Source organism: Vicia villosa, linkage group LG1 (assembly GCF_029867415.1).
Source record: "Vicia villosa cultivar HV-30 ecotype Madison, WI linkage group LG1, Vvil1.0, whole genome shotgun sequence".
NCBI classification, from domain to species: Eukaryota; Viridiplantae; Streptophyta; class Magnoliopsida; order Fabales; family Fabaceae; genus Vicia; species Vicia villosa.
Genome location: NC_081180.1, coordinates 244,268,585 through 244,279,555, shown reverse-complemented (window position 1 = coordinate 244,279,555; position 10,971 = coordinate 244,268,585). Strand labels below are relative to the sequence as shown.

At 32.9% G+C, this 10,971-nt stretch overlaps 1 protein-coding gene across 1 annotated transcript; it reads right to left on the bottom strand.

The window, feature by feature from the left end:
- Nucleotides 1–9,806: 9,806 nt before the first annotated feature.
- LOC131598189 (uncharacterized) lies at nucleotides 9,807–10,697 on the bottom strand. The gene has a single exon (XM_058870815.1). The coding sequence runs from the start codon at nucleotides 10,695–10,697 to the stop codon at nucleotides 9,807–9,809; it is 891 nt and encodes a 296-aa protein (XP_058726798.1).
- Between the last annotated feature and the right edge of the window lie 274 nt (nucleotides 10,698–10,971).

The following is a 10,971-nucleotide window of genomic DNA, read 5'->3' as shown; positions in this document are numbered from 1 at the left end:
TTCGAATTCAAAAAAATTTAACAATGAAACATTTCAAAGTTCGATTCAAATAAAAAATCTCTAGTTAAATAAATTTAATTCATATCTTACATTGTGAATTTTTAATAGTTATTATATATAAAGGTGAACAATGTGGTACTCTTGAATTTAGTGGGTACCGGTACTTTTTTGAAATAAAAGATGGTATTATTTCAAAAGACAAATACAAGCAGGGCCAAAAGGCCATATATAAGAGTAACTAGTTACATAAGCATGTCAACTAAAACCTTTCTATAGATGGGTTTCACCCATCCTCTATATACAATTATATTTTGTATACTTCTAACTATACAATCAATGTCACTATGCTGACCCAAGTTGTCAAAAATTCTTCTATTTCTAAACATCCAAATGCCATAGATCACCTTTGCAACCACAGCTTTAAGCAGACTCATTCTAGGACCTTTACCTTTGGTTTTTTGCTTTATCCAATCGAAATTCAAATTCTTGAAATCGCTAATTCCCATCCAGCACAAGATAGCATTCCAGATTCCTGCAGTATGGGGGCAGGCAAATAACAGGTGATCAAGGCTTTCTTCCTCTTTTCCACATAGCTCACACAATTGATGCTGCACAAGCCCGAGTCTGAACAACCGTTGATTCGTCGCCAATCTATTCTGAAAAGCCATCCATAGCACAACTTTTGCTCGAGGTCGCGCGATGTTATGGCACATCACATGATACCAATCAACACTCACAGACACACCTACAAGGGAACTATTGACTTTTGTCATATGAAACACACCTTGGGCTTTCATCTGGTTCCAAAGTAATAGAATGTTAGGGATTTCCAGTTTGCATTCAAAGATATGCTTCAGTATCCATGAACAATTCCAAGTCTGCATATCAGCCAAGGGTTCCTTGCCCTTCAGGAAAAAAGTGTGAACCCATTTGACCCAAAGGTTGTCACCCTTCATACAAATAGTCCACAGATTTTTCAGTAAAGCCACTCTGTTCCAGATATGGAGATTAAGGATGTCCATACCACCTGCTCTCATTGGTTGACAAACCTGTTTCCAAGCAACAGGACTCTTCTTTCCAATAGTAGCTTTACCTGTCCAGATGAAGCTCCTGCAAATCGAATCAATTTTCTTTAGCACAGCTTTAGGAAGAGGAAGACAATGCATCCAATATTGAGTGATAGCAACAACAATGCTCTTCACCAATTGAATACGACCTGCAGTGCTGAGGAGATAAGCAGTCCAGTGCCGGATTCGACACACAATCTTATCTATGAGAGGCAAATAATGATGGATGTTAAGTCTCTTACTGGCTAAAGGAATGCCCAGATACCTTATGGGAAAATGCCCTTCAGTAAACCCTGTGTTAAGCAAAATTGCAGATTTTGTATTATCATCCAAACCCCCAAAGAAAGCCTTGCATTTCTTAGGATTCATAATGAGGCCAGTTGAGTTAGAAAACATCTGAAAAGCATCAAGCATGATATCAATGGACTTGTCTCCTCTGCTGAATAAGAGGATATCATCAGCAAAAGAGAGGTGAGTGATACTCAATTTTTTGCATTTGCTGTGGAATTTGAAAAGATTATATTTTTATCTAATTAAATAATAATACTCAATGCCACATTATATTTTTATTTTATTTTATTTTAGAAAAGATTAAAATTAAAATTAATTTACACTAAAAGTATTCGTACTCAACTAAAACCCAGTCTATGTTTGGCTTCACATTTGAGACATTCAGAATTGATTCTGGACGCCTAGAATTGATTTTGAGGTGTTTGGTTGATCTCAAATAGAATTGATTATGCTTTGAAGATTCTACTTGAAGTTATGATTTGTAGCTTTTGATCAAACGTGATTTTTATATTAAAATTTATTGTTCAACTCACTTTTGCAAGAATTTCTCCAAACATAAATCCATTTACCTTTAACTCACTTTTATTCAAAATCAATTTTACATTATCAATTCTTCACCGCGGAACCAAACACGCGCTCATAGGTACTAAAAAATTTTATTTTTTATTAATTAAAAAAAACAATTTTTTATGTCTTTGTATACAGCAGATGGGGATTGTGTGAAGTTGATTTCTGATGCAAACCTTAAAAGTGGTTTTCCAATATTAATGGTTTTAAGGTTTCCTCTTGTGTAGTTTATCTTAACCAGGTACATAAAGAGAAGCGCGTGTTCTATACTCGCTTATTGTGTTGCATAAAATGGGCACGTTTCGAATTGACAGGGAGAGTGCTGAAAACGTGGTAAGCATGCGCGTGAAATAGTTCATATTATGACAACATTGGAATCCAGGAATCGTGGGGACATTAAAATTAGTGAAAAATGTGACGTATGGAGAATTGACATCTGGAGTTTCTAAAACCGAGGGCGCAAATTTTTTCCTGTTTTAAGGTTTGCATAAAAAAATTGTTTTTTATATTTCACTGTTGGAAATTTTGTCCTTTTCAATTTGGGGGAATATAATTAATATTTGGTCTGCTTTTCCAAAATGGAAATTAATAATTATTTTGTATGATTAGAATACATGTTGCAGAGTCTATTTGAAGGTAGGTATTACTTGGTGTAATCTCATTACATTGGTGAGAATGATTGTTGGATTTGATACTTTATATAGTAAAAAAGCTTTCTTATATTTAAGACCAAGCTTTATGATTGCTGCTAATAGGAGTAATAAGTACTTAAATGCAACAACTGTTAGTTTTAGGGAATGGACAAACTTCTTTAAATGAGCTTAGGTGATTAAGTAAAAGTATATTAATTTTGACTAACATGATGTCAGATACTACCATTCATAGATAAATAACTTCATTTTCTTAAAGAATAGATAAATGAATTTCTTAAATATATGATAATGAATTGATGTCATAATTTTAAGGAAAATACTAACCAGTGTTTTTAGAATATTCTTTAATTGATTAAAGTGGTAAACTTTTTTAAAAATGTGAGTATTGAATTAATTAAAAATGCATTGAAAATTGAAATATTGATTTTTTCTTAAAATATTGTTTTTATTTAGTATGCTTAAAGAGTGTCTTGAAGACACTGGTTAGTAACACCCTAATTTTAAATGAGTCGTAAAGTCACAAAACTTTTCAAGTATCTAAATTACTAGGAATGTCTATCTCATTCTCAATTTTCAATTTTTTTCACAAGATTGCTATAGATAATCCCAAAATCAACAAATGTCATTTCAAGTTGCAGAGAATTCTTCAATAAGTCCTATGTTGAATTCTAATTGAACATTATCCTTGTATTCAATCTGTCTACCTCTAAAATATGTCAAAAACTTATATTCTCGACTTGGAGAAAACTTAACATATTCCCTCAATCTCATAAAAAGTAATTCATTTGTATTTTTTTTCTATCTCACAATAATTGTCTTTTTACAATATCGATGTAATGTTTATTATTATTATTCTCTATTATACCCCTATCTATTATTTTTCACTTTTTTCAACTACTCTATTAATAGAGGTATTTTAATACATGATATTAATTTTATCACCAAAACCAACAAATCTAATTATTTTCTTAAGAACCGTGCATTGTTCAAACATGACACTTTTTATGAGACAGAGGGAGTACTTAAGAGAACCCTGGATTCTAACAACAGAATTGTCAATTTCTATCAGACCCGCTTTAACCACTAAATGCATGAGATGTGCACATAATCTCGTATGGTAATAACCTTCATTCAAAACCACATTCTTCCTCAACCTAATCCTCCTTTTGAGATTTTAGATCCCCCGATCATTTGACGACGACTGGTCAACTGTCACACTCAAAACATTGTTCAAACCCGAATTTTTTAATCATTGTGTAATTATATTTAGCATTACCTCTCTCTCTCTCTCTCTCTCTCTCTCTCTCTCTCTCTCTCTCTCTCTCTCTCTCTCTCTCTCTCTCTCTCTCTCTCTCGAATGACTTAAGACTTGAATAAAATTAAAAGTATTCTTGTTCAATGTCCAATTGTTGTCTACAAAATGTGATGTTATGCGTATGTAACTCATGTTTTGACATGAAGTTCAATCATCTCTGATCAGGCACACGGTTAGACAATATTGGGAAAGAAAACTTTTCAGTTTTTTCTTTTTAAAATCCCACAAAGGCAAACATCATAAGCTTTTGTGCTTTCATAAATTGGAATAAATCTTGACTAAAATACAGTAATACAACAACGAAAAGCTTTATCATCTCCACACCACACCGATACAAAAGCTCCATTTTCATAATCATGTGAACCACTGACTGACAATATTTCTCTTGGTCAAATTTGACTGACACTGTTGCTGAAGGGGGAGCCAAATTTGTGGTTGATCTGAGGCTTGTTTTCAATCTCCACTACTATAAATAATATATTTCATGACAAAGCTTTCACCTCACCCAACAAAAAACTGAGGTATAATTTCAAGACGCACCATGTTTTATTTTTTGTTTAAAAAACTAGTGGAATATCCGTGTGTCGCAAAGGTACTAGTATATTACACGCATTTGTTTTTAAAATATAACAAGAATGTAATATTATTTTTAAAATATAACTGAGGTATAATGTTTGATATATAAAAATATTAGGATGAACAATATATTTTCTTATATGTAATATTATTTTTGTTTTGATATTATTTATAAAAATATTTAGATAAAAAAAACTTGTTCCCAATTACAAAAATAAATAAATTAAGATTCACTCATTAATTTAAAAATAAAATTTGTCATTAATAACATATATTAGTGAAATAATTAAGTCAATAATATATAGCTAACTTTTTTATAAATTAACTTAAAAAACATTGTATCTTAAATTAAAATAATTTCAAAATAAAATATTAGTAACATAAATAATTAAAATACAACACATTTTACCTGTGTTTGGATTCATATATTATTTTAAATATTTTATTTTTATTTTCTTTAATCGTACAAAAAATTATAATTACCCGTGGGTTGACACGACTTCTAGTATGAATACCCTTGCGTTCATACGGGTACTAGTGTGTTACGCGCATTTGTTTCTAAAATGTAATAAGAATGAATAAATAGAAAGACAAAATTATTTAACCAACAAAAATTATTATTTTTTAAAAAAACATATTTTTATTAATATTTGGAGCATAAATATAGTTTTTCCATATATACAAATATCTGGATCAACCGTATATTTTCCCGTATGTAAGGATTAATTTTGCTTTGAGATTATTTATAAAAATATTTGGATCAACACTAATTTTTTTCCGTTTATTAGAATCACGTCTTTTGTAAAATTAGTTGGACTTTCATGTATATAAAAATTGTTTTTAGAGATATCAAAAATAAAAAGATTATTATATTGTAGATAGGTCTTGTAACCCCAATAAAATCTTGTAAATAATACATACTTATTGTCAATTATTTATAGAGTACCCAATATAATTAATACTTGATAGAGTAGCTATACTCTAATACTTCTAAAATTTGAACTTCAACTACCTAACTAAAATTGAGACATACCACCAAACACCATATATTACCCTTTAACTCAATTTTCATTTACACTAATTAATGTCTTTTTATGTAATTGACTAAGTACACATTTGTTGTCTAATAAAACCCAAGGATTATGCCAAGTGACAACTACATCTCATTTTCAATGTTTCCCTCTCTTTTCTTTTTCAAAATTCAAAAAAGCACTCAAATCACATAGATACTCCTTTTACCCGGATAAAACAAAGTTATAAGCCTTTCATATTATCATTTGGGGAGAGAGAAATTAAAACTTTATTTTCCCCTCTTCTTTTCTCTCTCCGTTGTTCTTTATTCTCGTCTTTCTTTCCCCCAACCCTAGCTGCCACCCCTGTTCTCTCCATTGAAAATGATATGTTGAATCTTCCGTGGAATTTTGGTTTATCACCTGTGATTTTCATCTCACCTGTTCAAAGATCTTCCCATTTCCTCTAAGGTAAGATGTTGTCTCAACCTCATTTTTTCTCTTGTCACCTTCCTTACATATTTCACAGTTTTCATATTTAACATCCTTCTCCATTTTTTCTTTATTTAATGTGAAATTCGTTCCACATTTATATCTTATGTTTCTTGGCTTTGTTCATCTTCATCATCTTTATTTTTTTCGTTATTTCTGGTTTGTCATTCTGCTTTTTAATACTACTTTTCATTTATCATTTTATTGAATGTTCATCATCATCTTCTTCTTTTTTTGTCTAATTTATGTTACAGATTCGTTGTTGCGTTGATTTGCTGTTGTTGTTGTTGACTAATGCTTAGATTGTGGTTTGTTAATTGGTGAAGGATTGTTATATTGTTTGTTATCTGATTTACGCTTTGCTCACCACTTGTTCGATGAAAGGTCTCCGTCGAAAAAGGCTTCCCATCGCTTTCTTTGTCTTCCTGTTTATATATATGTGTGTGTATGTGTGTGTGTGTGTGTGTGTGTGTGTGTGTGTGTGTGTGTGTGTTTCTCACTATCTTATAGCTTCTTTTTATTTTCTGGCTTATAATTCATAATGTGTTGTTCTAAATTTCCTCTTTTGAATGTAAAGGAAAAACCTCCATATGAAGCCAAGACTGGAAAAAAGAAAGTTTAATATGAAAACTTATGAATTTTTATAATAACAAAGTAAGCATATCTCATACTTTTGGGTTCCCTGGTTGTTCTTTTTTTTTATTAAATTGTTTATGCGCTTAACTTTCCTTAGGGTGTGTTTGGTTTGAGGAAGATGGAGGGGAGAAGAGGGGAGGGGATGAGAGGGAATAGTTCTAATTACATGTGTTTGGTTCAAATTTTATGAGGGAAGAGGGGAGCAAAACCCCTCCAAAACACACTTTTTGCGTCCCCCCAAATCGAGGGGATTTGGAGGGGAGGGGAGGGAATCTGAACATTGATATTTTAAAACTTATTATAATTACTATAATATCCTCAGTTTTATTTTAGTATTTCAAAATTATTCATTTTCTTTTGTATTACTGTTCTCTTCTGTGTGATTTTTTCGATTGCTTCTATCAACTTATTATAATTATTCTCCACCTTCAAATTATTTTATAATCATTGTACCTTTTTTATTTTTTTATAACTCTTTTATGTTTATTTATATATTTTTTTTCTAATTTTGTTATGTATCCTATCATGTTTTCTTTTATATCAAACTTTAAATCTTTCATTTTAAAATTTTTATTTATTTTATTAAAACATTTAAACCATTTATGTATTTGATGTGTTAAATAATTCATTACGATTTAAAAGTTGTTATCAACATATAGTTTAATTTGTTTTTTTGAATATTTTATTCGAATTAAGTGAACTCAATTTTTTGTAAATTATAACTTTTTAGTCACTCAATATTAGAAATTTTACGAACAAAAAAATATGTATAAATTTTTCACATTTGAATATCATATTGTATCACTTATATAAGATAATAAGGATAAAAATGTAAATTATTAATAAAATCCCTCCCCTTCTGAACCAAACATATTTTTAATTAAAATCCCTCTCTTCCCCTCCCCTCCCCTCGTTTCAACCAAACACCTATCTGATTAAAAAAATCCCCTCATCTCCCCTCCCCTTCCCCCCCATCCCCCTCATTTGAACCAACAGACCCATGTTGATAGGCGGCAAGTTCATACGAGGATGAGGAATCAAGACAAATCCAAATCTAAAGTCCAAATCTTAAGAGAGTATGATACTGATCTTGATAATTAATTAGCCATGTCAACATTGTCTGAGTTGGGGACCAAAGTATCTGAGTATCGTACTACTACTGATAAACCAGTTTTTGCTTTGTATCAGTAAAGTTTAAGTAATACATGTATTATTATGTTGGTACTTGAAATGATTATCATGTTGGGCCTTCAGCTCCTGCAGACTTTGTCAAAAAGGAACAACTCAACTTCTGTTTACCACCGTTGAAGGTTGGTTAGATGGTTTTTCTGAAATTCAGTCTGCTGAAACAAGTCAAAAGAACTGTCATCGGCTAAATATATTGTTGGTTCCAATTTTGACTTTTCCTTATTCAATTCCTTTTCAATGTTGTTCAATCTTTCGAATTCATGCATCTTATCAAAAAAAAGATCCGACTACGTCTCGGCATCTTCGATATGATGAAGCACCCATTTTGACGACGTAGGTGGTATGGGGCATCCCGGTTTCAAGTAAACTTGCACAAAATGATTCGATTTTACAAGTCATTCAATACACATGATGAGATCATTTGGATTTATAAGTATGGGAAATCTCGTACGCGTCAAGTAAATGCACACCCTATCATATGCGCATGCAATAAGATATCCCATTTCTGGGAATCTCATCCATTTTGACACCGGTGCGTAAGCGCCCAGCCAAGGAACAAGAGCTTCGTGCACCTCTTCAAATTTAACTTTCTCTCCATATAACCGCGTGTACGAGTCTTTATGCGTCTTCAACTCTTGGATAAGTTGATGACAGACAAGTGTATGGCTATCCTCTCCATTACCAATTAACGCTAAGACGACCCGTTAACCACAATTACTATCTCCCGCAACATTGACGATTCGCTCGATGTATTTGTGCATAAAAACCGTTATATCTTTGATGAATGGAATTTCCGGTGGAATAGGAATCTCTTCAATGAATGGAATTTTCGGTGGAATAGGTGACGGAGGCGGTTTGCTTATGCGAGCTCATTTGTTTAAACTTTTTTGAGATTTTTGAGATTTAGGAGTCGGTGAGTCGGAAAAAAGTTTATCGACGTGCTCACAATAAGAAGGAGCCCATGTAGTCGAGTTGTCATTCGATGTAGGCTTCACTTTCTTCGGAGCATCCTTTGTCATAACCGATTGAGAAGACGGTTTCATGTTTGTTGTTTTGGGATATCCAATCTTCCGCAATTGTTCTTTGATATTGAGTTTCATGTTGTCATCGGCCTTTGATAATCTATCTTGTATCGCTTCCAATAGAGATATTCGATTTTTCTCCTTCGATGCAACCATCATCATAAAAACTAAGTCTTTTCCAATTAAGGCTAACTTCGTCCATTCTTATTGGCTCACCTAGTTTCATATTCTTAGAAATAACACAAGAAAACAGGAGACCATATGTTTTAGAAATATGACACCATATTTTGCGCTATCGGAACCCACGGTTTTTCCTCGTTTAGCCTCATGAAAAATATAGTTCAAGCCAGACCGAGACATATTGCCGATCAATTGAGAATAAAGAATGTTGTCCTTAAATAGATGTTCCAACACCGTAATGCTTCGACCAAATGTGGTTTATATCTCATTATGTTGGTTTTTAATCATGAGATTTACAGTGTCCCAATCTCGATACAAGTCACCCTTGCTATTAGCCAACCAAATTTTCAAACTAGCATGTGCCGACTCAACTTTGTTGGTGGTTGTATTTCCAAGGTGTCGGACATTATCAGTCCATGCACAGACAAACTTCTCCTTCACCTTATCAAGAATGGTGCTCTCAACATATTTCACTAAATCAGGATACTTTTCACACACTTTTCGAAATTGAATGACGGAATTGGCGTATAATTCTTTTGTCGAAGAATTTACAATAAGAATCCATGCATCCATTATTTGTTCAACAATCACATTGGGCTTCACTGATTTTCCACCTTCGATCTCTACTTGTTTCGTCCCTACGACGAGTTAAACCTTACTTCTCACATTACATGTTATGTGATATTGACAAAGTAATGCATTAGAATAAGGAAATACCTTTGCCACCGTATTCATCAACACGATATCGCGGCCCGTAACAATTGCCTTAGGCATCTCGACTTGTTCCTTCAAAAGTGACCAACACACCTCTAATGAGCTTGTAAAATTATCCTCTTTTCGCACTCCAAAAAATCAGAACCAACACCGTATGTCTTCTTAGTAGATGTAACACTGACCATCTCAAATAACGAAATTATATACTTGTTGGTCTTGTAGGTAGAATCGAGAATGAGCAATGTCAAAAACATATTTAACAACTTTATCGAATCCAGATAAGCCAAAAAAATATCTCGAATCGTAACTCCATTGTCGCAAGTTCTGTACCGTGACACGTATTTGTTATCATCCAACAATTTCAACAGTTGTTGCATCTCACTTCTATCTCCCCTAATCTCCTTATTTTTGCGGTACCAGATGTTATACACTTGCCTTATATTTGATACGTTGTCGGGTTCCTTCCGTTTCAATGTGGAAAGTATATTTTTTGGTTGGACTAGATTCAAGGACATGTCACTAATACATGTCTTCTCATTCGGTTTGAGCTGACATACACTAGGATGTCCTTGTAACTTTGAGCACGAATCATGGTTATGCAAACCACAAATAACACTAAATCTCCACTTCTTTCTAGCCAACATATAACAACGAATTTTAAATGGACACTCACATTTTCTACTACCCATGTCGTCTCTTTTAAACTTCCTTAGAGGAGGATGGTATTTCCTGGTTCTTTCGCACAACATTGTTATGAAAGCATTTCTTCTTTCAGAGCCATTATCCGATATTCCTATTACCACATCAAAACCAAGGTTAGTTGCACTCCCGCGAATCCATGTGAGCATGCTTTCACAATCATCAAACTCTTGATTGTTATTAAAGTCACCACCGACATCTACCTCCTTTACGACTACCCCTTCAACATTTGGGAAAACACCGTCTAAAGGAACTAATTCTCCTGAGATATTATTGGGGTGCACCATACCTATTTGTAAACAATAACACAAATAACACAAAATCACAAGACTGATGAAAAAAACAACACAAACATGTTGCGTGGATGTACCTACGAAACTTGTTCATCTTCAACACGTTTCGTAGATGTATCTCCAAAAGGAACGTTACATTTCTTACATAAATTTGATTCATAATGTGAGCAATGCAACAGATAAAGGTGAATGCTTACCTAAAATTCTGTCTCCTATTGCTCCTTTTGAAATGTTGCACCAAAAAGTTAGAGTTTTAGAGTGAAAAATG

Excerpts from the sequence above, each read along its gene's own strand:
- LOC131598189 (XM_058870815.1), bottom strand. The coding sequence starts at position 10,697 with ATGGTGCACCCCAATAATATCTCAGGAGAATTAGTTCCTTTAGACGGT.